The following is a 27,616-nucleotide window of genomic DNA, read 5'->3' on the forward strand; positions in this document are numbered from 1 at the left end:
TTAACTTGACGTTGGAAACATTCAGTTCAGGCACTAGGAATGTCTCTTTTTAGGAATATGAACATCACAATTCCCTGAATGTACATCTTTCAATATGTAAAATGAAGGTTAAGGCTCTGGCTGTTTCATTAGGAGAAGCACAATCTATTTTGTATTAAGAACCCCAGCAACCAAAGGACATAAACTTGTTGTACTCAATAATTTCTATATCCACATTTCTGCAGAAGTTTGATTCTGCTAAATTCAGAGGATAGGGATGTAGTATGAATTAGTAGAGTGGGGATAGAGCTGACAGTACTGTAACAAGCTTTAGAATATTCCTTTGAAAACTTCCTCCTATTCCTTTTGGGAGTTATCTTAGGTTCTGAGTTTCTGACTTTTCTCTTTGCCAGAGGGTCTCTGCCTTGGATTCACTCCTTGTCAGCTTCTCTCTTCATCAGAGGGACTTTTGTTTGCCCTGCTGTCCCTTCAGCTTCCTTCATCTGAGAACCTCTGCCTTAACCTTGTTTGACTTCCTCTGTAGGCCTCAGGTAGCTCTAGAACAGGACACTCAGAAATCAAGACATTGAATATATCTTGCGTTTTCCCCCCAGTGGGAAGAATGGGGAGAAATGGGGACCATGACTTTGATGTAAAGAGAATGTCTAAAGCAGTGCAATGTCCAGAGAAATATGCATACAATTTAGTATTTAATATTCTTGCAATATTTTTATTTTTAAAACAGAACCAGCAGGCACACAACTAAATCTTCATTGCGATCAGCTTCACCTGCTAATAATAATAATAATAATAATAATAATAATAATAATAATAATAATAATAATAATAATAATAATAATAATAATAATTTAAAACAGTTAAAACTTGACAAAATCACCATTAGTCAAATGCAAAAAGCTGCACTGCTTGGATCTGCACATATATTACGAAAATACGTTATGACGTCCTAGGCCCCTGGGTGAGGCCCGACTAGTAATCAATGCCAAATCCGGCAAAACAACTGGCCGCTGTGATACAATTGAATAATAATAATAAGTATTGTATCTACAGTACACGATTAACATAAATGTGCCAAGAATATTGTCATATTCTTGTTGTCCAGTTGTTTGTCTTTTAAATATGAAATCAAATAAATGCACATGTATTTTGCAGTAAAATGCAGTAAATAATCATGAGTAACATAAAATCTTATTACTTACTGGATTTTACTGCAAAATACAGTGCATATATTTTTCTCTGAGACATTGTAAAATTCTGTCCAAATTCATCTATATATTGGGGCAGGGTAGCAACTAGATAAATTACATTTAAATTCTTATGGACAATATATATATGTGTGTGTCTTTAGATATACATACCATTTTTTTCCTTAAATATTCATCTCTTGAATGAAAACACCAAAAAATGGGGTGGGAATGAGATTAGGACAACTATGTTTTTAAATGAGGTGCCATGTTTGAATAAGCAGATTGTCATGGAAAAAGCATACTTTTTCTCAACATCTTAAAAGAAAATTCTAGCATTAGCAAATTAGATATACCATAAGCAATATTAGCGCTGCAAGAAATGAGTAAAAGCAGGATAATTTTACTGTGCAAACCATGCAAAGAGAAAGAAAGAGACGCAAAAGCTCCAGAAAGACAGAGGCATTTGTTAAAAGAGAGTCTCTAAGCATACTAACCTGCTGGTTCTAATGAATTTTCTACTTTGTCGTTAACATCGAAAACACGATCATGAACACCTATAGTTTTCATACAGTTGTCTATAACAAAAATAGAGATAACAGCCAAATAAGTTAGTGAGACACCCTTAAAATCCCCATTTTCCTTTTTTTTTTGCTGCTTTTTTTTGCTTCATGTCTGATTTCTATTTCTATTATAGGCATATATTTATAACTTCACTGTGGCCTGCTTCGAAACACCACAGTAGTTTTCTTTTTGTACCACAATTTAAGAAACAACAAGTTAGCAACTGATGCATATGAAAAACGGATAAGAAAACTGCTTTGTGAAAAATGATTAAAAGATATGGCAAAAACAAAAAAAAAGTGATGCTGAAAAGAAGAGACACCACATAGGATTTTAAAAGTTAAAAGAAGTTTATACTGCGGTTTACTAAACCGAAGCATGCACTATAAAGCCACCCTCTAAAGCAAGGCATAAAGCACTTACTTGCAGGCCGTACAAAGACTTTCAGCTTTAAACAGGCTCTTCTTCCATTATCAGGGATTGCAGATGCTGAAAAAGAAATAGGAGATTACAGAGCAAAGTTTTATTCTTCATCTTAAGGGACAATATCCAACATTCTTCTTTTCTTTCAGTATGTAATCACAGCACAATCTACAGATTATTGCGGACATTCAAAAAACAAACAAAATTTCTAAATATCCAATGTTCTGTATTTTTATATATTTTTACTTTATGTTATTCATTTGTTTTGCTTTCCTCCCAAAACGTGGGAGTGAAAACAGCACTGATAAGCTGAATTATGTATCTCTTAACATCAATATATATAAGTAACAAATAAGGCTAAGTTGGTGGTCTTTGCTCTGCAGCCCAAAATTCACAAATTTTCCACTTTAGCCAGAAGATGATAGTGATATGGTCTCTCTTAGGTTATTGAACTGTAGCTCTAATGATCCTTTACTTTTGGTTATGTTGGCTGATAGTCCTGAGAATATTTGATTGGATTTATTCTTGCTTCAGTTCAAACACAAAACTTGGATAGAAATAGATTCCTCACATCTGCTTTACACAAATGGAACGGACTCTACGTGGCACAATATTCCTCATCGAAGAAGTCACATCGTGAATGTGTCTAGAGAAAACGGCAATTTGAATACAACAGTGGAAAAGCAGAATAGGTCTCTCTACATAGCTTGAATAAAAATACATGCATGATGCATATGTATCTGTTTGATATGTTGCATTTTGTTTCAGAAACTAAATAAAGGTTTCATTAGGAGCTTCCATTGCAACATTTAAAAGAAATTAGCCTAATAGGACTTTAGGTGACTTGCATGCATGTGAGAAAGATGTGTGTGTGTGTTTACAAATGTTTCAAATTTTCTGCAGCTATGAAAAATATTTGAAAGATTTGTTTTGAAAATTGGGCTATGATGAACAACCTACACCTGCTCGAAGCAACATCCTTTGGAAGGCTTGTATGGCTGCTTCAAAGGCTATCTTTGATTATTATTATTTTGCCGTCTCCATGCACAACTGTTTTTCTTCACTATTGGATCAGACAAAACAATTATCTAAGCATGGATATATTCATAAAAATCACGAGGTTTAAAACAGCCATATGAACCTTCCAAAGGACATGGCTGTTTTAATGCTTCAAATAGGTGTTTCTCTTGCACCCTACTGCTTTCAGCTCTAATCTTGTCCACTTTGGCCGCTAATGTATCAATACAGCATTGAAAACCGAATACAGGTAGTCCTTGACTCACAACAGTTCATTTAGTAACCATTCGAAGCAGGGGTGAGTTGCTGCCAGTTTTACTATCGGTTTGCAACCTGCACGCAAAGCACGTGCTGTTCTATGTAAATTGTTCTTCGTGCATGTGCAGAACAATTTACAGTGAACTGTGCATGTTGAGTCACTAAAAACCAAAATGGTGGCAGCCCAGCGGCGGTAATGGAACTGGTTTGGGGGCGTGGCAGACCTCGGTCGCTGCCAGTTCTGCGACCCAGGACTGAATTTCACTACCATTTCGGCCAAACCAGGAGCAACCTACTTCTGGTTCAAAGTCACAACAGCATTGAAAAACCTGACTTTGAGCATTTTTCACACTTAAGATTGTTGCAGCATCCCCATGGTCACATAATTAAAATGCTTGACAATTGACTCATATTTATGTTGGTTGTAGGATCCCCTGGTTTATATGATCACCTTTTGTAACCTTCCAAGAAGCAGAGACAATGGGGAAACCAGATTGACTTAACAACTGTGTTAGTAACTTAACAACTGCAGTGATTCACTTAACAACTGAGGCAAGGGGGGTCATAAAATGGGGTAAAACTCACTTAACAAATATTTCAGCAACCTAAATTTTGGGCTCTATTGTGGTAGTAAGCTGAGAACTATCTCTAGGTGCTGATTCTAAGAACCAAGTCATAGATTATACTCTTGTATAAGGCTGAGTTTATATTATTTATCTACTTTAAGTGAGAAATAACAGAAATTATAAATCTATACTACCTAAAATTAAATGTAGTATGTTTGCTAAATCTTCTTTTATAAACTCCCTGGATTGAAGATCTATGTACACTTTAGCTAGTCTGGAATGAAGATTCTAAGTAAGCTGTCTGTCTGATTTGGACATTCCAAGAGATTGTGATTTATCCACATAAACAAAATTAACTTTCCTTCTATTTTTTCAGCAAAAGCATTTAATGGTTTGGGCCAATGTATCTATCTATGTGATTGCTAAGACTCAGTACTGAGTTGACGGCACATAATCAATCATAAGAATGTAAAATGTGTATGTATTATATACATGCACATGGAGGAAAACCATAACAAATAAATTATTCTTGACAATATTGAAGTTGAACAGGACTTTTCAATCAGCAGACACATTCTTCAACCCTTTATTACGAAATGGGGAATTCCTTCCTTTAGAGTAGAGAAAATATGATTCAGTTACCATATAGTCCATAGGTAGTGGAGGGATTTTGCCATTAAATGTCCTGGTGAAGAAACATTGCTATAATAGTTGAGAAGTTTGAACTTTTTATCAGGTATCATTCATAATTATTTAACTTGGAGGCCTTTATTTAACCTGATGTGCAATTATCATTGATTTAAATTTTTTTTTTTGAATACTACAAACAATATGTTAATAACTGATTTTGTTTGCTCATAAATTAAAGTATGTGATATGTTATTAATGGTTTGCTAATATTTATAGTTTTATTTATTTCATTGACCCTACTATGCAGCATAGCAAAATGAATTATGAATCAATGTCATCCAGATAATAGGCTACCAAAGACTGGAGATTTAAGAGTGTATCTGGAATATAGAGATAACACAATGCTAATTAAGATCAATGGTGGCAGATTGTGATATAAATTCAAGAAGGCCATAGAGAATGCTCCGAAAATAATAAATGTTATGATTATGCCACAAAGAGGGGAACAATATACATGATTCACTTGACTTGGTGAAAATTAGAGACACAGCCCCATGAAGATTGAGCAAATATGTTGATAAATAATTCTGAAAGTTCTTATTAGTGTCATACATGAATTTAAGATTGATAATCAGTGGTTTGTGTGTACAGCCAGTCAATACTCCACATATTAAATTTCAAGGTAGGTAGGACTTACAGGGATTTAAGGGGTAACTTGCTTAAAAATGATATGCTGCTTTATAAAACAATTGTTCACGATGTAATGCTGCATTTCAGATTTTTCCCAAAATGATGCTAATTTGGAAAGCTTATAGATTTAGACAGAATCGGGAATTCTTTTGAGCATTGATTTAACGACATATTTGCTTTCAAATATCAAAATATTGGGTTAAGAGAGAAAAAAATCCAAGACAAAAAAAGATTAAGAGGCATAAGAAGTCTGCTTCTTTAAATCGTAAACAAAATTGCATAATGATGTTTCTCAGCTTTAAGTCATATTCAAAGACAAATACTTAAGAAGCGCTAACAGCTGGCTTCCCTGTGTGCTCTCAATAAATCAAATATGGGGGAAGCCTTTACTGACATTTATTGTAAAGAATGTGTTACAGGACAAAGTATTGCACTCTGTGGAGGAATGCAGGAAACTGGCCCCCTTCCAGAGGCCTCTGATGAATATACAAATCTTATTCAAGACAGATTAGGTGGCTTAATAAAATAGAAATATCGTGTTCTCTACCTAACAACAGGGATACAGGTACAGAAAAACTTCCTCATTACCTTAAATGACCAAAACGTGCAATTATTTCTATGCTATCCTGACTTTTAATTGCCTTTACAAATGACACAGAAAAGCATAAAAACATATTCAAAGGCAGGATGTCAATTGTTATATTTATGCATTGGAAGCTGTGCCTTTGCAAAGCAGTATATGATAATCCATTATACTGTTGGTTTTTTTTTTCTTTGACAAAACAGCAAGGCAAGAATTTCCATAAACTTGCTTTCAGACTACAAATTATTTCTCTTACAATGAAAAGCTCCAAATACAATTCTAACTTTTATGACCACACAAAAGTTTTTAAAACTGTGGTGATTATTATATATAGTCACCCCAAATACTTGTGACTAAATACTACTTACCATTAAAAAACTAGAATCTTAATGTAACAACCCTAAAATGGTGCTTATATTCCAGCTGGTTGATAAATTCCCAAATAATAAAGGAGAATATTTGTAGCTCAGGGCTGAAATGAGGGGTCCTTGGTCCTCTCTAAACTCGGTTGCTTTCTTGCAGATGTCTCATGACCCAAAGTAAGTAACATAATACGTGATAGTTGATTATGTTATCTAGTTTGGGTAATGAAATGTCTGCAAGAAAACAACCAAGCTCAGATTCCCAACTGAACATCCTTACAAATTAACTTGAGCACCAAATTAGAAATGATTGTCTTATTTCATCTCTTCCAATCTTATATTTTACTATTACACTCTTAATATATTCATTGACTGATTATGTACCAACTAATCAGTGTGGATTCTTAGTGACCACATTTTCTCCAGGATGATTCCTTCTCAATGTGGTCTTTCAGGTAATCTAACAGTGCAGCCACCATCATCAATCCTGGGGTTATGGCAGCAGCTAGGCTGCTGAGATTGCTCTCGTCAAACATCATGCTTTATTGCTTAGTAAAGAAAATTCCTGTCCCAATCACCATCATAACCCAAGGATTAACTGTGGTCAAGCAGCCCTATAGATAGATTTGAAATTTCAAGTACAGATAGTGTTTTTAACAAAGTATATGGACAAACCTTTTGAAGTGTGTGAAAAAAATATGAACAGCAGAGAATTGCCTTCAACCATTTTCAGCACAATGCCATATTTATTAGTCAAATCCAAGATCCACATAACCTTATATAACTCTCAGATCTAAATTCTAATTGCCAGAAGCACCAAAATTCTAATATTGTGTGTCAGCTGTAGAGATTTGGGAAGTTTCATTTTTAAGAACAGCCATCTGCTTCAATGCTTAGTAAAGAAATGAGCTTGTGTGGAAGCATTAAAAATGCAGTTTCCCATTATGTTTGCCAAAGGCAATATTTCTCAATTTATAGGAGTCAAAGAAAAAAGAGAGAGAAGAAAAGTTAGCCTATTAGCAGAGTTGAGCCTTTCTCCTATAGGACTTACTCCACAACACAAACATATGTAGCTTAGACAGATAAATGCAGTTTAAACATTAATATTCTTCTCACAATGGAAATTGAAAGAACTTACCATTGACATAAATGCTTCTGAGAGACTGCTGAAGTTTAATGAACTGAGAGAAAGTTTTCATGCATATGATATGCCGAAAAACAAATAAAAAATTTGCTGACAAAACGTATTTTTAAATTATATACTCATATATTATAAAACCCGTAACTTAAACCAGGTATTTTACATACAAAGTAATACCATCCTTCAGAAATCTGTAGCTCCATTTTCAATGCAGTGTCAATTGCATTTAAATCTAATTGCTCATAAGAAACTTAGTCTTGCATGTTTAATATGTGCTTATTTTTGGTATGTGGTTTATCCCTACAAATTCTATGATAAATTCCTTTGCTAAACAACTGTAGCAAATTACTCAGCTTGCTGGCAACATTTGATCTCACTCTCTCCATTTAATTTTCAAATAGGTTAAGTTCCCAATAAAGCAGGGGGATTTTAACATCTTGAAGCAAGGAACACAACTATACCAGCAACAGAAGGTGCAATTGTATTATTGCTGGGAACATGTCATGGGCTTTGCTACAAAACCTTGTCTATATATTTAAAATTTTTAATTAGTAGACCCAAAGTCTAACTTTTATTGGACATTTTATTTTATTTATTCATCATATTTCTAATTTAACAGATTCTATAGTGCTTTCAAGGAAGTGAAATGATATTTTAAATACTTGCCATAAAATTCAAAAATACCATGTGTGGCATATTTCAAATTGTCCTATGTTATCAGGAGGGAAACTGAAATGTAAAGTGACAAGGACCCTACATCTTACAAAAATAAATAGGATTGCTTAGGCCCTACAGACTCTTTTTTACTCTGCCTCAGGCTGATGCAAGAGGGTAAGGACTATCTGCCTCCCAGAGGTAGATTCATTCTACATTCCAGCCCAAGTATGAATAACTTTTTCCATGCAAATGTTGCACTGAATACACAGGAAAGTAAGTCCAGTAGACACAATTCGCCATCTCCCAATATATCTAAAATCTATGTTGAATTAATTTTTGTATAGTTGAAAGAATATTACATATTGTTAATTTAGAACTGTGTAAATGAGCACTCCACAAAGCATCATGGTTCGAATGAAGTATTCCTCCTCAAAGACACTTAGGTGGTTTAGAGGGCCTGATGCTTTGATGACTTTCACAACTGGTTTCCATACTTGCAGATACAACTGTTTCCTTCCACTGGGAATCTCAGTGGATTGTGGCTGTCTGTTCATGAAGGTGGCTGACTCTTCTGAAGCGCATGGCTGTCTCAATGCTTTAAGGGTAGGATTCATCCCAATAAATAGTTTGTTGTTCTTAGTTGCGAAGTCATGTCCGACCCATCGCGACCCCATGGAAAACATTCCTCCAGGCCTTCCTGCCCTCTACCATCCTCTGGAGTCCATTTAAGCTCACATCTATTGCTTTGGTGACTCCATCCAGCCACCTCATTCTCTGTCGTCCCTTTCTTCTTTTGCCCTCAAACGTTCCTAGCATTAGGCTTTTCTCCAGTGAGTCCTACCTTCTCATTAGGTGGCCAAAGTATTTAAGTTTCATCTTCAGGATCTGGCATTCAGGCTTGATCTCCTCTAGGACTGACTGGTTTGATCGCCTTGCAGTCCAAGTGACTCACAGGAATCTTCTCCAGCACCATAGTTCAAAGACCTCAATTCTTTGGCACCCCGCCTTTCTTATGGTCCAACTTTCACAGCCATACATTGCAACTGGAAAAACCATAGCCTGACTATACACACTTTTGTTGGCAGGATGATGTCTCTGCTTTTTAGTATGCTGTCTAGATTTGCCATAGCTTTGCTGCCCAGGAGCAAGCGTCTTTTAATTTCTTGGCTGAGGTCCCCATATGTGGTGATCTTGGAGCCCAGGAAAATAAAATCTGTGACTACCTCCATTTCTTCTCCATCTATTTGCAGGAATTGAAAGGGCTGGATGCCATGCTCTTAGTATTCTTAATATTGAGTTTCAAGCCAACTTTTGCACTCCGTCTTCACCTGCATCAAGAGGCTCTTTAGTTTCTTTTCACTTTCTGCCATTAGAATGGTATAATCTGCATATCTGAGGTTGTTGATATTTCACCCGGCAATCTTAATTCCAATTTTGAATTCATCTAGCCCCATCTTTCTCATGATGTGCTCTGCATATAAGTTAAATAGGGAGAGTGTTTTGTATTGCCATGGTTATTCCAGTAATGTGTAACACATGTCTCTATACACAGTCCACTTTGAATATGAGTGGAAATGGACAACTTTGTTCAAGTCTGCATTGAGACCTCTGACTCTATTTTGCTAAAAACAGGATGCTATCTTTCTAGCCAAATAGGATTTTAAAATACCACAGAGAACACAAATATTCAGACTGTTTACTAGAATCAACAGAATGTGTGTGGGAGATAAGAACTAAGATTTTTAAAAAATGGATTTTATTGAAAAGTATTTAAAAATGGTAATCTAAGGTTTAGATTAGAAATAATAGTTTGATGAGTAATTATATCGTCAGAGAGATACCCCTTTGATGGCTCTTGTTTCTGGAGTGAAAGGAAAAATCACAGTAGAAATTGGAAAGCTGACAGGATACAGAAACTTATATCTTATTTTTTGTCCAAAGCAATAGGCCAATAATTCTTAGGCATTAAGATTCAGTCCTAAAAGAAGAAAAAATTAAGCAACTTTTTCTTTTAGACTTGAGAAGGTGTAATTGAGTAGCATTCAGAAAAGAACTACACAAATGTGAAAATTTAGTATTCATCTTAGTGAAACTTGAGAATTACTTGGAGAATTCAGAGATGCATAATTTGGATACTCAGCCAAGGTGTTAACAGGGAATATTCACAAATCAGTCAAAGAAATAAGAAACTTTGAACCTCAAGGAAATCGAGGGTGCTGCAGAATTTGAACAACTGTTATAACTTTTTATTTTTAATAAAACTTATATAGCATAACATTCTGAACTAATGACTTTTTGTATTACTTCAAATCTTGGTATTAGACAGATTTAAGTAATTTTCATACAGAACTGTCAGGGTCAATTAATAGGGAATACAAAGTTTATTTGATTAATTGGGTTGGGGATAATAATTTCAGGTATGACTATGCTAATGAATATTAAAATATAGGATGCTGAATTTTATTTGAAATCAAAGTATCCTTAGGGTTCAGCTTATATCTTTGATAAAAAGACCCACATTTAAATCGTATTTAGATTTTCAAGCAGTTTGAAGATACCACAGGACCAAAAAATTTCTTCTACTGGTAAAAACAAAACAAAGATTTTCTTGAACTTTTTTTGGACATCAAAAGTCCTTTTTAAAATATTCTTTCTGTTAATGGTTAGAGCAGTGATGGCGAACCTATGGCACGCGTGCCACAGGTGGCATGCGAAGCCATTTGTCAGGGCACACAAGGTGTTGTTCTGACAGCTGGCCAGCGCGCATGCGCGCGCTAGCCAGCTGATTTCACCCTTTTTAAAGCCATTTTTCGCCCTCCCCAAGCTCCAGAGGCTTTAGAGGGAGCCTGGGGAGGGCGAAAAGAGCCTCCCCCGGCCCCCTGGAGGCCTTCCAGAGGCTTCATGAGCTTCCCTGAAGCCTCCAGTGCGCAAAAAACCAGCCCTATGGGCAAACCGGAAGTTCGGGAACGGACTTCCTGTTTGCTCAGAGGGTCGTTTTGACTGCTCCTCAGGTTTCAGATTCCTGAAACCTTCGGAGCGCTTAAAACGACCCTTCGAGCAAACCGGAAGTGACTTCCTGTTTGCTCGGAGGGTCATTTTGACTGCTTTGGAGGCTTCAGGGAAGCCTCTTGAAGGTCCCTGAAGCCTCCTGAGGGCTTCCGGGGGGGCGGGTAAGGCTGATTTCACCCTCTCCTTGCTCCTATAAAGCCCCTGGAGCCTGCGGAGGGCAAAAAAAAGCATGCAAAAATGGGGGGTCGCCTGTAGTGCGCGCATACGCACTGAAGGAGTCGCGCATTGCATTATGGGTGTGGCACGCCTGCAAATGACCCCCCTGCGCTCCCCCCACTTATTGCACGCTAGCCAAAAAAGGTTCGCCATCGCTGGGTTAGAGATATAGTGTAGGATACACAATTTCCTTCCTGCCACCAAAATAAACAAGAAAACAAGCAAAGGATGGGGACATTTTGAAACAGGGTAAATGCAAAACAAACTCCTAGTTCTTTCACACAAATATTCATCTTAAACTCCACCAGGAAGAACATGCACATATGATACAAAAGGAGGAAATTCCTCATTGAATATGAAAGACAGAGCAGGCACATTTAGTGCGCATTGCATATACTTTAAAAATAAAGGTAAGGAAATCATGACTTCTGGGATTCTTTCCGATGCTTTTACCCAGCATTAGCCATGGGAGATGCTGATAGAATCTCAACTACAAAGAAGTAATGTGTTGCATCTCTGTGTATCTGTGTGCACTCTTTGTGCCATGTTTTTGTATAAATGTTACCTGTGTGTACAGTGAGACGGTAATAAGAATGGGCTTATAATATAGTCTAGTCAGGATTGATGCATATATACAGTGACGTGCAGTCAGGTGAGGCAAGTGAGGCACAGCCTCACCACTCTCATCATGAAAAAAAAAAAGTAAAAGGAAAAAGCTGAGCTACTTGCTGCCTCACCGTGGATGACTCTGCTTAACCTCACTGGTGCTCTCCCTCCCCAAGTGTAGTGACTTCCTCCCCAGGCCCCCATTCATTTCTCTCTCTCTCTCACACACAGCTGGATAAAACTATATAAAAATCTAGCCCAGCTTCACTGATTACAAGTTTGAAAAGGCAACATGGCTCCACCTGCAATCAAACTACACTTGGGGAGGGAGAGCACAAGCGAGCACTGAGGAGACCACAGGAGGAGGCAGGAAGCCAGGCAAAGAGCCATGCTGTAGTACACACACTTCCCCCCAGCCTCTTTCTTTTGGAAGGCTCGGCTCAGCTCCCCTCCGGCTTCTCTGCCTCTCCTCTTACCCCAGCCTGCCAGCAGGAGGTGGTGGGTGGGCTTTATTGTGTTCCAGGCATTTCCCACCCAGACAGCAGGCTGCATTTGCAATGGTGGAGGTGTTTGGGAAAGGCAGCAGGGGAATGGGGGGGGGATGGCAGAGGAGCTGCTTTCAGGCCACTGGAAAAGATATCCAATCCAACTTTTGTGTGTGTGGGGGGGGGGGGGTTGTTTGAGAGTGAGTGAGAGAGGGAAGGGGTAGGAGAGATAGTCCAATCCAACTTCTGTGTGTGTGTGTGTGTGTGTGTTTGAGAGAGGGGGAGGAAGGGAGAGAGGGAGGAAGGAGGGGAAGGAGAAGAAAAAGAAAAAGAAAGAAGGAGCAAAGGAGAAAAACAAATGCTGTCGCTTTAAATTGGAACTGAGCATGCCTGGCTGTGGAATTCTGGGAGTTGAAGTCCACAAGTCTAAAAATATTTGAAACCCAGCACTGTGTCAGTGCCTCACCAGTCATAAACCTCACCGCACGTCACTGCATATATAGAATCTTTGACTTATGAGCACAATTGGGACTGGAATTTCTGTTGTAAACTGTATGGTTGTAAAGCGAATCAGACCTAATTCTATGACAATTTTTACTTTGATCATTAAGCAAATCATGCAATCATTAAGCAAATCCAATTTCCCAAACTGGCATTTCCCCCTTTTTTTGCTGGAAATAGGCAAAAAAGGTCACAAATCGGGATTACGGGACAGGATGCTGCAACTAGTTGTAAATGTGAGCTGGTTGCCAAGTGGCTAAATTGCAATCACATGGCCTGCATGAATGGTGTGATGGTTGTAAGTGCAAGTACAGGTTGTAAGGCCATTGTAAGTTTGAACTATATTTAAATTAACAAGTTACCTGTATTTGGTTTTTTTGTTGTTGTTCTCTTCTCTTGTTGTATATGTGTGTGTATATGTGTATTTAGCAGTGTTTCTCAACCTTTAAGATAGGTGGACTTAAATTCCAACCATGCTAGCTTGGGAATTCTGGAAGTCCATGTCTTAAAATTGCCAACAGGTAGAGAGTCGGCTGTATATATTGTAGTGTGGATCACATGACCAGATGGAAGGGCATTAAGAACACTGTTTCTTCGGTGTCCCTAAGGAAAGCACTGAAGATTTTTTCTATTTTTTCCCTTCTTTTTCTTCTAAAGTTCATGGGTGGATCCAATTCATTTTCCAATCGGACCTTTGGGCAACTTTCCTAGCAAATTTAGTAGCATTGTATTTCCCTTTTTTACAGTTACAAGAGCTTATTCATCAGAGACAAATCCCTTGTATGTCCAATCATACTTGGCCAATAAGCAATTCTATCCTGTCCTAGCTCATCCTCCAGCTGATACCACCATAAACAGTCCTGAACTTCTTTAGATAATTTACTTTTAATGTTTCGCTGAGTTGAAAAAAAAATCATTATCCTCCTATACTTCTCATCTTCTAGTTATTATTCTTTTTGTACAGACAAATGATACATCTAGCCACCCAGCCAATTATAAGTAAACCACCCCTTATTTTAACATTTCCTCAACCATATCACATATACCTAAAATGTATCATTTTTCAATAATTTCACAGCATTTCTCTCACAGACATGAACACTTATAACATTTCTTTCAATTCCACTCTTCTACTTATCAATATTATTTCCATACAAATCTCAAAACTACTCTTTTTAGAATTCATTACTTCAGTTTCATCCCAAATCATTTAATCAGTTATTTTTAATTCCATTCCCTTTGCCAGTAGCTCCTTGTTTTGCTTTCTTGCACCTATTTTTATTTATTTTTATACTGCCTTTATTATTTTTCTAAATAACTCAAGGTGGAGGACATACATACTACTCCTTCCACTTTCTATTTTCCCCACAACAGCCTGTGAGGTGGGTTGGGCTAAGAGAGAGTGACTGACCCATTCCCAACCCCCTGTACTCCCCCTGCTTTTGGCACGCCCTCCAAAAAAGGTTAGCCATCACTGCACTAGATCAAATTCATTTCTCTATACTTCTAAAACTTTTTTATTTCTAACAAACTAATTTTTCTTCACTTTCTATACTTCTATATATAATCTTTAATACTCTGGGCTCAATTGCAATGGTAAAAATAAATAAAATATTTTTAATTAGTTGCTCTCTTTCAGTTTTGTCATGTTTTTCTGTAAACACATTATATAATAGTTTGCTTACTTTTATACAGTATTAATTCACTTCATCATTCCACAAAACACCATCTCATATTCCATAATGAAATATATTTTTTCTGTACAATGCAATGTAATTCTTTTCACTCTGTTCCAAGTATCTTGTACGTTCTTTTTCTTGATTTCCACTTCCATTAATTCAACTGTGAGACTAATCCATCTTCTAACATTTTTTATAACACAATTCATACTCTCTCTTTTGGTTCTACTTTCTAGTTACTTTCATATCTCTTCTTGTTTTTTTCCATATTCAGTCACATTACTAAAAAATGTCCTGTCCCATATTTAGCATCTGAATCCTTCTGACATTCACTAACACATCTCACAATTTTTCCTCATTAATATTCAGATCAATCATGCTTTTTGTGTAATTCTTTTTTTATAGGCACAAATTAATAGATAACTGTTTAATTCATGTACACGTATTCATGAAAATAAGTCTTTTTCAATGCAGAAACTTTACAAGTCCCCATATTATTTATTCTTGATGCTGCATACTATATGTTACATAGTTCCTACCCATCCATTCATGTAGATTTTTCTTCTTCTAACTTGGATTGCATTAATTAAGAATGTTATGCAATTTGTACCATAACTAATCTCTGGTTTAGGGTTAGGAATAGTTATTTGCGGCATTATAAACTTAGGATTCTTATTTTCAGAAAGAGCCGTAACAATCTAGATGAGGTTTTATCATACCGTGATACACACTTTAGTCCTTCATTCCTAAGTAAATGTGCAATTTCATTTCTTACACATAATCTTCCACTACAAAGTCTCATCACTTTCACTATTTCAGAGTTCCACATTTCTCTCCCTCTCATCTTTCAAATTTTACTCTTCTTATATTCTTTCAAATGTCCTGATATCACCAAATTAACTCACAGATATTAACATGTACTGCTCAATATGGTTTGGGTTAATAAAGTGTTTAACATAACATGTATTAGTGATATGGTGAATCTGTAGACTATGTTATCAGTGTTTGTCATATTCATGCCACCTACAGCATTGTCTAACACTTTTAAATTAATATTCTAGCAGAACCAAAATCCAGTTTTATCTTAAGCATGGTCACACTGCTCTATGTAAGCTAGGATCCCTGATCCAAAGACAATTTTGCCTGAGTCCTACAAATTAGGAGACATGTCTGTTCCTATTATATAATCAAATACACCTACATATTCTTCCCTTTAAGAGTAGAAGAAAAAAAAAGAGGTCTACTAAAGTGGTGTAAGCTAATCTGTTAGTATATACCCTTAGAGCCGAGAGAGTTCACTGTGCCGCAGACATCCGGGTGTGAGTCCCTCGTCGTGAGATGGGGCCCAGGGAGGCAGTTGGGCCTGCTGATAGTATACCTGGCTCCTCGCTATACTTCAGCGGCCCTGCCCGAACTCCTTGAGCTGATCTCATCGGTGGCGGTTGAGACCCCCAAACTTTTAGTGATGGGGGATTTTAATCTGCCGTCGATGGGAGAAGCGTCTGAGGGGGTTCGGGAGTTCATGGCTTCCATGACAGCCATGGACCTGACCCAGTTAATTCAGGGCCCTACTCACGAGGGAGGCCACACCCTGGACCTTGTTTTTGTCTCTGGCCAGTGGACGAGTGATCTGGGAACAGGGGATCTAGACACTATTCCCCTGTCATGGTCGGATCACTCACTTCTCTGGCTGGACTTCCCTGGTGCTACCCCCCGCCGCGAGGAGGCGGAACTGGAAGGTATTAGATGGTTCCGCCCCAAGCGCCTGATGGAACCGGATAGGTTCCAGACGGAGCTTGGGCCACCTCCTGTGGACCTGACCCGCCCCCGAGTGGAGGACCTGGTAGTCGCATGGAATAGTGCGACTACCGGGGCCCTAGACCGGGTGGCGCCTTTGCGGCCTCTCCTGCGGCGACGAACCACCCTGGCACCTTGGTTTACCGAGGAGCTAAGGGTGATGAAACGCCACAAGAGACGCCTAGAGAGTCGTTGGAGATCCTCCCGCTCCGAATTTGACCGAGCACAGGCATGAGCCTATTTGAAGACGTACCTTGTGGCATTAAGAGCGGCCAAACGTCAACATTGCGCCGCTCTTATTGTGTCTGCAGATAACCGCCCTGCCGCCCTGTTTCGGGTGACCCGTTCCCTCTTGTCTGAGAGACCACGGGAAGCCCCACTACAGGGCAGAGCAGAGGAGTTTGGGAATTATCTACAGGACAAAGTCGCTCAAATCCGGATGGGATGGACCCCTTTCAGTGGTTCAGTAGAGACGCCCGTCGCGAGTCTTGAGGGACCGCTTTGGGAGGAGTTTGACTCGGTTGCCATCGAGGATTTGGACAGGTTGCGTGGACGTCTGCGACCCACCACATGTTTATTGGACCCGTGTCCCTCCTGGCTTGTACTGGCATCCTGGGAGGTTACGCGCGACTGGCTCCTGGGCCTGGTGAACGCCTCGTTGGGTGAGGGGTCTCTACCGGCCGCCTTGAAAGAGGCGGTGGTGAGGCCCCTGCTCAAGAAGCCTTCCCTGGACCCAACGGACCTAGTCAATTATCGTCCAGTCTCCAACCTTCCTTTTTTAGCGAAGGTTGTAGAGAGTGTGGTAGCACAGCAGTTCCCACGTCACCTGGAGGAAAATGATTATCTAGACCCGCGCCAGTCCGGCTTCCGACCCGGGCACAGCACGGAGACGGCCTTGGTCGCATTGGTTGATGATCTCTGGAGGGCCAGAGATAGGGGTTGTTCCTCTATCCTGGTCCTATTAGATCTCTCGGCGGCGTTCGATACCATCGACCATGGTATCCTGTTGCACCGGCTAGAGGGGCTGGGAGTCAGGGGCACCGTTTTACGGTGGTTTGGCTCCTACCTCTCTGGTCGGACGCAACGTGTGTTGACAGGGGAGCAGAGTTCGACCCGGAGGCCACTCACATGTGGAGTGCCACAGGGATCGGTGCTCTCGCCTCTCCTGTTCAACACATATATGAAACCGTTGGGCGAGATCATCCGTGGTTTTGGAGTGGGATATCATCTGTATGCTGATGACACTCAGCTATACATTTCCACTCCGAACCACCCCAATGAGGCCGTCGAAATGATGTCCCGGTGTCTGGAGGCCGTACGGGTCTGGATGGATGGCAACCGACTAAAACTCAACCCTTCCAAGACGGAGTGGCTGTGGCTTCCGGCCTCCCGGTTCAACCAGGTGCTTCCATCTCTGGCCATCGGGGGCGTCCAACTAGCCCCCATGGAACAGGTGCGCAATTTGGGCGTCCTCCTGGATGCCCGGCTGTCCATGGACAACCATGTAACAGCCGTGGCAAGGGGGGCGTTCCATCAGGTCCGCCTGATGCGCCAATTGCGCCCCTTATTGGACCGGGATGCCCTACGCACAGTCACCCATGCGCTAGTGACGTCTCGCCTGGATTACTGCAATGCTCTCTACATGGGGCTTCCCTTGAGATGCACTCGGAGACTACAGTTGGTCCAGAACGCGGCCGCGCGGGTGATTATGGGGAGGACTAGATACTCCCCTGTAACACCTCTCCTGCGCGAGCTGCACTGGCTGCCTGTGGTCTACCAAGTGCGTTTCAAGGTTTTGATTATGATCTTTAAAGCGCTCCATGGCACAGGGCCTAGTTATATGCAGGATCGCATCCTGCCCCACACATCCCTACGACCAATTCGCGCACACAGAGAGGGACTTCTCCGGGTGCCGTCCGCCAAACAGTGTCGGGGGGCGACACCCAGGAGCAGAGCCTTCTCTGTGATGGGCCCAGCCCTGTGGAATGACCTCCCCCGTGACATCAGGATTACTTCCGACCTCCGCTCCTTCCGTGTACAGCTGAAGACCCACCTCTTTCAATTATCCGGCCTGGCTCAATCGCAATCGTAATCTTCCCATTCCTCCAAACTGCTTTTAAACTGTCTGTAAATATTAATTTTTTGGGTTTTTACAATTGGGGTATTTTAAAGCTGATTTTTAACTGTCTATTGATGTAATTTGTTTCCTCCTCCGTGTATGTATGTGTGTTGTGTATGTATGTACGTTTGGTGTTGTTATATATTTTTTATGTTTTATGCTCCATTGTACGCCGCCCCGAGTCCTACTTGGAAAGGGAGCGGCTAATAAATCCAAATTTATTATTATTATTATTATTAAAAATGTGTCTTATTTCATACAGTGCTTAAATCACAAGGCAGACCTATCATCACGTAGCTTGAATCAAGCTACATCCAAATATTTTATCATATAGAATCACTGTTCATTAAATGAAAGTTTGCTTTTCTTTTCAAACTCAACTCTTTGGCTATCATAAGAATAAAACGTTGGTCCAAGAGACATTTGAAATGGAGTTCTATTTTCATTGGTGTATACTTTTTTTCTATTTTTATATTAAAGTACAAAATTAAAGAAACAATTTCTCTGTGATTAAAATATTATTTCTTCTGCTTAAATAAATTAACATAGTTTAATTAAACCTAAAAAAATATCTGCAGAAAATCTAATTCAGTCCTAAGTATCTTTTTCAAGGCACAGCATACTAAATCTTCAGACAGATTTATTAGTCCTGTTAGTAACTGTTTTTAGAAATCTTTATAGTTTCATGTGAACCATTGATGAGTTTCTGGCCTTGAATTTACCTTCATGTGCTTCATAAACCAACATATTTTGTTTAATTCCACATATAAGCAGTTGTTTGCTATGAATGCCAGTATAATGATCATTTTCAATTTTTATTTTTGTCGTTATTTTGCTTAACCGTAGTTTACTGAATAAATCACAGCTGGTTGGGTTCACCCAAACACACTTAATCATAAACCATAGATTACATAACATGATGTCTGAATTTGCCATAATGAATCCATTATGACTGATTATGCTTTAGTGAAACAATTTGCCCAAAGCATAAATGTTTAGTTCACATGGAAATTGTTTAGTCTTTTACATTTAAAGACATAAAGGTATACAATTAGTCAAAATGTAGCACATTTTAGATAGAGTTTTAAAGCACATGTACATTTTGACAGTAATGTTTTGTTAGCAGAAACTATTGCATAGTTTTAATGTTGTCAATATCAATGAAAGTATGTTTTCAAGTAGAACAATATTATATTGAGCCATGGTGGGGAAGTGGTTAGAATGTAGTACTGCAAGCTACTTCTTCTGACTGCCAGTTGCCTGCAATTTGGCAGATCAAATATCACCCCACTCAAGGTTGACTCTGAAGTGGGTAAAATGAGGACCCAGATTGTTGGGGCAATATTCTGACTCTGTAAACTGCTTAGAGAGGGCTGTAAAAACACTGTGAAGTGGTATATAAGTCTAAGTGCTATTGCTATATCTTGATATAATGCAGCAGTATTAGAAGAATACCAACTTAATCATATTTAAACTTTACAAACTATTCTTATGAATCTGACAAATTCCCTTTTAAGGCAGCTAAGCTAATGGTATTATCATTTCCTGGGACAGCAAATCTTCAGATTATTTTTTGAGTGTGTGCAATGTATTTCAGAATTTTCTTCTTTAAAAAGATAACTCTTTGTAGTCTACAGAATTTATGGGCCAGTATAACACAAATAGGCAAAACAACCTGAAAGTGAATTGTTCAATAAATCCCATATTTCCATGTCAATTTTTTTAATGTATACTTCTCCATCATTGAGAATTAATGGCAACAACATGAATCTGTTTCTACCTGTACTTATATGAAGCTCTCACATTGTCTTTTAAATAAGTCTCTCTCCTTTTTTCTTAACAAGTAAAATGAAATCAATTCTAAAGATGAACTGTTCCAATATTCCAAAGTGAGCTCTTTTGTTATGAATATGGAACAGATGCTCCAGAATACATCTGCTCCGTGGGAACAAAAACACTTACAACCTAGCTCTCTCTATTAAAGACTTTGCTTTATACCACTACTTTTCTGTGCACCGCTGTGAGGGGTTTTGACTTTATAGAAAAAGAGGCCTTATATAAGCAATATTCTATTTCTTAAATGAAAATGGTCTAAGAACAACAAATGACAAATACAGAGTTTAATTCACATGGGTTCTTGGAGATATGCAAATATTCAATTAGCGCTTTTTTTTTTAGCTGCGGGAAATTTAAAAGCAAAAAATATTTTTACAAATAGACTTTGTACCAATAATAGCAAATACTATGAATGATATTCTATCATCAATATTAATGCAGGACCAAGAATAACTACCTAACTGAAAATTAGGAAACAAAGATTTGGGTCCCAGGATGTAATAAAATAATAATCCTTGAAACAAATATTTACAAAATGCTAAAAGTATGTTCTTTTTACAGTAATGTAAAATTAGTAATTAAACTTTCATACACACACACACACACACACACAAACATATAAACTGTACTGAATTACTTCAGGTAATTTCAGTTTATTTCTTTAGCTTTAGAGTACGTATGTTAATTACTATCTGAATACATATTCTCATTTATAAAATTCAACTGAAATTCAATATAATCACATTTACATATCAATATGAAAGGATTAAAAATATCACATGTTATTTCGAATATTGAAATACATTTAAATCAAAGACTGTGTGTGTGTGTGTGTGTGTGTTTCTCCAGAGGCAAAAACTGTTTTTTTGTTTTATTAACAACTATGCAAATCTTTGCAAAAAGCGCACACATTAAATGAAACACTTCTTTTCCCTAGTGATAACTTTTCCTGTATCAATACATTGCTGCCTGTCAGGCTTGAAAATAATTGAAAGTAGGATTCCAGAGGCAGGGTGCTTTGCTTCTGACTAGTTCAAGACTTCAGGCAAATTTCCCCTGCCAGTGAATGCACAGCTTGCCTGAAGTCATAACCTTTGTTGGTGGAAGGGAAGTAGCCTTGAAACAGATCACGAAGCAGATGTTTAATGTCAAATCAGAGTCTAGGGATACATAGGCTACTGCAAATAAAACCCTTCGCCTCTCTGCCTAGTTTCCCAATTCCCTACCATGTGAAATATGAACTTGCCAACAAATGGCCAGTGTGCTAGGCAACACAGCAGGCAGAGTGACTGCCACAGCTGCGTCAAAGAAAGAAAATTTCATATATTTGTAACATTTTCATTATCTTCCTTTGCAGCTCTAAATTAAGAATGAAACATTGCACTACTTCACTTCTAAAAGGCGAGAAAGCTTAGTGCTGGTCTCTGAAATGAGATGAATTTCAGGAAAAAGCTCTCTAAAACCATGATCGTTATTAAGCCGATCCAAGTGCATCTATTGGCAAACCCATGTCTCATACAAAGGAAAATAATCAAGTGCAATTTTCCAGCTTCCTAATATATCACACGCAGAGTCACATATGGGAAAATACCGTGCTAACAATGCAACAGAATTACATTATTATTTATTTTCCAATTTGATATGTGCAATTGATTATGAAAGGTGCACCCTCAATTTTCAAAGTTCATTTTTTCAGATCCTAAGGTGTAAAGAGCTTGGATGAAATTGGTTGCACAAGTGAAGAAAAAAAAAAGCTGGCATATGACATTGATATGACAGAATGCATATAGCGGGGTCATAACATAAAGTTATGCCCTTTTGTATTTCTGTTGCAACATCCCATGCCCTTATTGGAAGTGGAGCTGGCATTGTCATGCATATTTTGCCATATGTCCCTTCTTCTATTACCTCTCCCCCAATTCTTTGCCTCTTGGCCATCTTCAAATGAATATAGAACTTTATTTAGATTTCTATCTTTAAAGGGTGTAGAGACAAAAAACAACACCGTTGCAATATGCTATCTTTGCCTTTGGACAAATAATATATGTAGCCTGTACTATATGTAAAGTAAAATCAAGCAGCTATGTGCATTTAATGAACAATAGTTTAAAATCACTGGCTTATGTAATGGAAAATAGACTAATTGTCACAAACGATACCTTCTTCATACATCTGTTTCCATGATCTTCTCCCTTCCATAATATTAATAAACAATTATGCTAAGACAGCACCACATTAAAAACTGCTGTCCATTTGCTAGAAATTATACTTGATAATAAGTACTTTGAACTCTCAGGACCACCATGATACCATTTCCAACTGCACTGCCTTATACCAAACATAATTAGCCACAATAATTTTAGTTATAGAATATTATTAATCTTTTACATGAATACTAAGCAATTATTTGTCTGTAAAACCAAATAAGCCATATTGTATAGTAATGCAATGTATGGATTTGCCACCTTTCTGCTGGAGAGTAGGTAGCTGTGTGGCCTTCTTGCTTATTTTAGGTTTGCACATGGAGGGTGCTGTTTGGTTACATTGAAGATGCTGCTGCTAAGCCTAAACAGTCACACATAATTATTTCTTACTTATAACACTCAGAAAGAGGAGCCAGAAGGTACAAGAAGACATGGGTGATGAGTGATCCTTAGAGTTTATGATACTGTCCAGTCAAAGAAATTATAATAGGTCAGGGATGGGTGAGAGCAGTAAAAAACAGCAGGCTGGCTTGATGCTATCCAACATTTTCCAAGCAAGCAGTACATGCTTTAACTTCAAAAGCTATTCACTTTGTACAACCTTAACAACAATAACTACCATCACTATTTTCCTTGACAGTGAGAAAAAACATTAGCAAGGGCACTGAACCCTGGAGCAGTCCTGCAATACGTTACTTCAATATTCTTTCTGCAACATGCTTAAGTAGATGCATCAATCGGTCAGGCTAGACCGGCTATATTGGTCAGGCAAAAACATTAAATCGTTCCAGTTTCTACCTGTCTTCACTCTGGAGAATTCTGTATGGAAACATGGAATCATGGAATCAACCTTTGTGGGTAATCTTGTCAACAATTCAGCAGCTCGATAAATTTTGGAATCATTAATGAAACTCTGAAAGAAATACAACTGTACACTTTGGAGAAGTCTCACTTCCAAATATATTTACTGAAACTAGTTGTCATTAATTAGAACCAAATGCAAACCTCATGCTTAAGCTTAAATTATGATATGATGAAATCTAAGTTTTCAAAAATCGCTTGCAGCAAGTTGTCCTTTTAATACTGAACCATAATACATATGTCAGCCAGTATATGTAGAGCTGCATCAATTTACTCACACAAGGTATTTAATTTGTCTCTACAAGAGAACGTGTCATCATTTCCTGCATTCAGGAAAAAAAATGAGGCAACTTGAGGAATATTATTTGGTGGTAGATCAAACTTCTCTGTCTACTGCCTCAATACCTAGGCAGGGAAACGGATTCTTCTCAATGGTGTCTCTTTTCATTATATTGCTTTTTAAACATACTACTATATTATACTTGTGACTGTTGTAGAAGCTGGAGTCACTTTTTGTGAAATCGGCAGCCATGTAAATTGGATTAATAAAATAAATGCAACTTTATATCATATTGGAATGTAACACAAATTTTATATGATATATAAAAATGATATTTGAGACATAGAAAGATATGGAATTAAGATAGTTCAGATGATTTGTTTTTATTTTTGCTTTTATAAGAAACATGTACCAAATAATCCGATTTTTCCCTTTTTTCGTACCATACCACCAGAAAATGCAGCCTATACTTAAATAGCTAAAATTATGATAATTGCTGGTAAACAATTTAAATTGAGATATCGTCATAGATTTTCCAGGCGGACATTTTGTTAACGAATGTCTGCTGCAATAAACAAGTTATTTAAAAAAAGTCTGAAAAGTTTTAGATTTAGTTCCTTGTATTTATAGTTGCATTTATAGTTCCTTAAAAGAATATTGTTGCTTTTAAACCTCATCAGAAATCTTCTTTTCAATATTTTCAGCTGCAAGAATGTTTAAAATAAGACAATAAGAGATATCATTTCTATCTGCAAAAGAGAGACTTTACTTTTACTATCACTGAATTCATCCATTATCTGATAGTAATCAAGAAGTTAAAACCTGTCACTGTATTCTGAAGTGCACTTTCTGCGGGCTTCTACATTTTATACTGAATAGGAATCTTTTATCGTAAAATCCCGATAACGGGTTTAGTAGGTTTCCCTAGGGAATTATACCGTCATGACAGATTTTTATCATGCCCTTTTCCTGTGAAATATTTCACTGAAAATAATTGGAACTTAATGATCCTTCAGAGAAGTCGCTAGTCAAGGAAAAAAATGAAATAATCCAGAAGAATGTCATGTTTAAGACTGCAATTTCATTTTGCAGAATCCTCAGATGTCCAGTGGGAACTGTCAAAGCCATGGATCAATTAATTTTCTAATCTCTTCATAATGAGCTTCTCCCTACCTCCCTCTTCTTGTTTGTATCTTCTGTAGCGAGCAGATTGAACTTTATGGGTTTGTTTTGATCATCTTCTTTTCTCCTTTCTAAAGTTTCCAATGTCTTAAAAAAATCAATTCTTTTCAAGGAGGAAAGAAATGTCAAATTAAATTAATAAATTACGAATGTTAGTAATGCCTACATTTAAAGCAATGAAACAAACATTTCCAAATCTGGTATATGGCAAAACGTATTTTGCCGACAATCGAGAAAGTGTGAAGGCTATATTGTTAGTTTGCCTATATTGCTGTTAAGAGTTCTTATATTAATTCTAATTTCTTTCTTTTCAGAATAGAATAGAATAACAGAGTTGGAAGGGATCTTTTATTCCCATTGTCTCTTTATCTTCAGTCAAAAAATACAATATTCCACAAGATTTACAGAACATTAGATTATTCATTACTGTTTCAAAGCCTGTATAACTTGTGCCTAAAATGTAAGAATTAAAGCTTGACCAAATTCAGTCAATAATGGCTCTCCTAGGTACCATATTTCACACAGGTTATATTAAGACTCTGATTTTTAAGGGGAAAACTATTAATGTAATAACTGAAACCCCAAATAATCCCAACATTTAAAAACATATTAATGTAAATCTCAATTGGGATATAATGGAGATAATTTAAAACTAAGTAGTAGTTTTCTTATCCTCTTTTTGTTTGCAGGTAGTTCTTGGTTAGTGACCATTCGTTCAGCAATCATTTCAAGTTACAAGGGTGGTGAATGAGAAAACTTACAGCCAGTCCTTGAAATTTCCCTCACAGCCCCTCTATGCTCATGTGATCCCAAAGGCATTTGGCAAATGGCTGACAATTATGACAGCTGCAGTGCAGTCTCCTGCAATCACATGATTGTCAATTGTGATCTACAGTGCCAGCTTTTAACAAGCAAAGTCAATTGGGAAGCTGGCAGGTGGTCACAAATGGCTGTCATGTGAGATCATGTCTAATAATTATGCAGGATTCGCCTAAAACTGCAACTGCTGGAACCTCTATCATAAGTCAGCATGGTCAGGTGTTCACCATTTTCAGCCTTCTGCCAGCCTTCCATTGACTTTGCTTGTTACACTATATGAGCGATTTGCTTAACAATGGAGTTCCTGGTTCCAATTACTGTAGTTGACTGAGAGCTATCTGTATACTTGCCCTTTTTTTCTTTATAATTATGCACATTTATTCCTGAACTAAGGATCAATGGTGGTGATACTAACATTATGTTCAGAGTTTTACAGTCCACTATAAAGACTGTAGGGTGCCTCAAGGTTTCATTCCTGACATCCATGTGTCCATACATGTATTTAGAGTTGTGATGGTGTAGTGGTTACAAAGCAGTATTGAGGACTGACTTTGCCCACTGTCAGGAGTTTGAGCCTGACAAGCTCAAGGTTGACTTAGCCTTCCATCTTCCGAAGTCAGTAAAATGAGGATCCAGATTGTGGGGGAAATATACTGACTCGGCAAACCGCTTAGAGCAGAGCTGCCAAATTCCTGGCCCACGGGCTGGATGAGTCACATGTTGGCCGCACCCAGTTTAACGAAGGAGAAAAAGTCTCTGTCACGCTGCCATGATGATGTGAGTTTGACACCCCTGGCTGTAAAGCACTATAAAGTGGTATATAAGTCTAAGTGTTATTGCTATCAATGGATGTGTGATCACATGTGAACATATTCATATAAACTAACACTTTTCAAACTTGGCAAGTTTTAAGTTGTGTGAATTTCTACTCCCAGAATTCTCAGCCATCCTGCTTACTAGAAAATTCCAGGAATTAAAATCCATATATCTTAAGGTTGCCAAGTTTGAGAGATACCAATATAAACAATGCAAACAAACCCACATAGAGAGATAGACACATTATGTAAACAATATTCTTTTCTGGTAGAAAATGAAACACAAATATAATCTCTCATTTTTTTCAATTTAAGTGTTGGATACACGAACATACACAGAAACTATCACAAACACTTATGGAACACAAAGGTAGAAATAATTTTTATTGCCTCACATACAATCTAATCTGGGAAAGTATACACAGGAACAATTGACTGCTTGAAGTCTATTAGAAAATGTCCGCCCTAATTCTTTATTGGAAGGCCTGCGGCAAGTTGCTATATAATATTCCAATGCTGCTGTTATAAAGATAAAAATGAGATCTAAGTTTTAATATAAATGCCATTAAGACAAGATTTGAAAATATTTGTAGATGCCCCACTAGCAGACCAGACCAGGAAATCAACTCCACATGAATGCTACTTTTAATGGCATTGGGTGTAACAGTGGTACTTAAACTGGGGAATAAAGCATTTCATGTGGATAATGGAGCCATCTCTAAATGCCTGTGAGTCAGGGACGCAGTTTGAGACTACCACTGTCAAGACATTTGTGTAAAACAACTGTTTGTTTTCTCTGTGTGTTTCTTTCTCTCTCTCTGTGTGTGTGCGTGTGTGTGTGTGTGTGAATAATGGCATTATTCAAGACTGGAAAATGGGGTAATTGAGTAAAAGATTTTAAGAATCACTAAAGCTTGAAAATCTGATTTTGGTATCCTTTCCCTCCTTGTTATGTACCATTAAATTAGAGAAGCATATACCTGTCTGAGCAACTTCCAAAGTTATATGGTTTTTTTTACTCAAAAGATGTTTCAGAACCTAAGCATATCTCCATCAAAGACGTCTTTCTTATTCTCTATACCAGTGATGGCTAACCTTTTTGTTGCTGCGTGCCGAAAGTGCATGCATGCAC

General features: G+C 37.9%; 1 protein-coding gene across 3 annotated transcripts in view; it reads right to left on the bottom strand.

The window, feature by feature from the left end:
• The window catches only part of EFNA5 (ephrin A5), a 213,547-nt gene that overhangs the window by 2,812 nt on the left and 183,119 nt on the right, over nucleotides 1-27,616 (bottom strand). For 2 of the 3 annotated variants that reach the window (XM_081942266.1, XM_081942267.1), the window contains exons 3-4: nucleotides 2,172-2,237; nucleotides 1,682-1,762 (exon numbers count right to left, since the gene is read on the bottom strand). In XM_081942266.1, coding sequence (XP_081798392.1) covers nucleotides 1,682-1,762; nucleotides 2,172-2,237 — 147 coding nt within the window. The remainder of the gene's footprint in view (nucleotides 1-1,681; nucleotides 1,763-2,171; nucleotides 2,238-27,616) is intronic. The other variant, XM_081942268.1, reaches the window with a different exon arrangement.

This window comes from Natrix helvetica (assembly GCF_964273705.1).
Source record: "Natrix helvetica genome assembly, chromosome: 2".
In the NCBI taxonomy this organism is placed as follows: Eukaryota; Metazoa; Chordata; class Lepidosauria; order Squamata; family Natricidae; genus Natrix; species Natrix helvetica.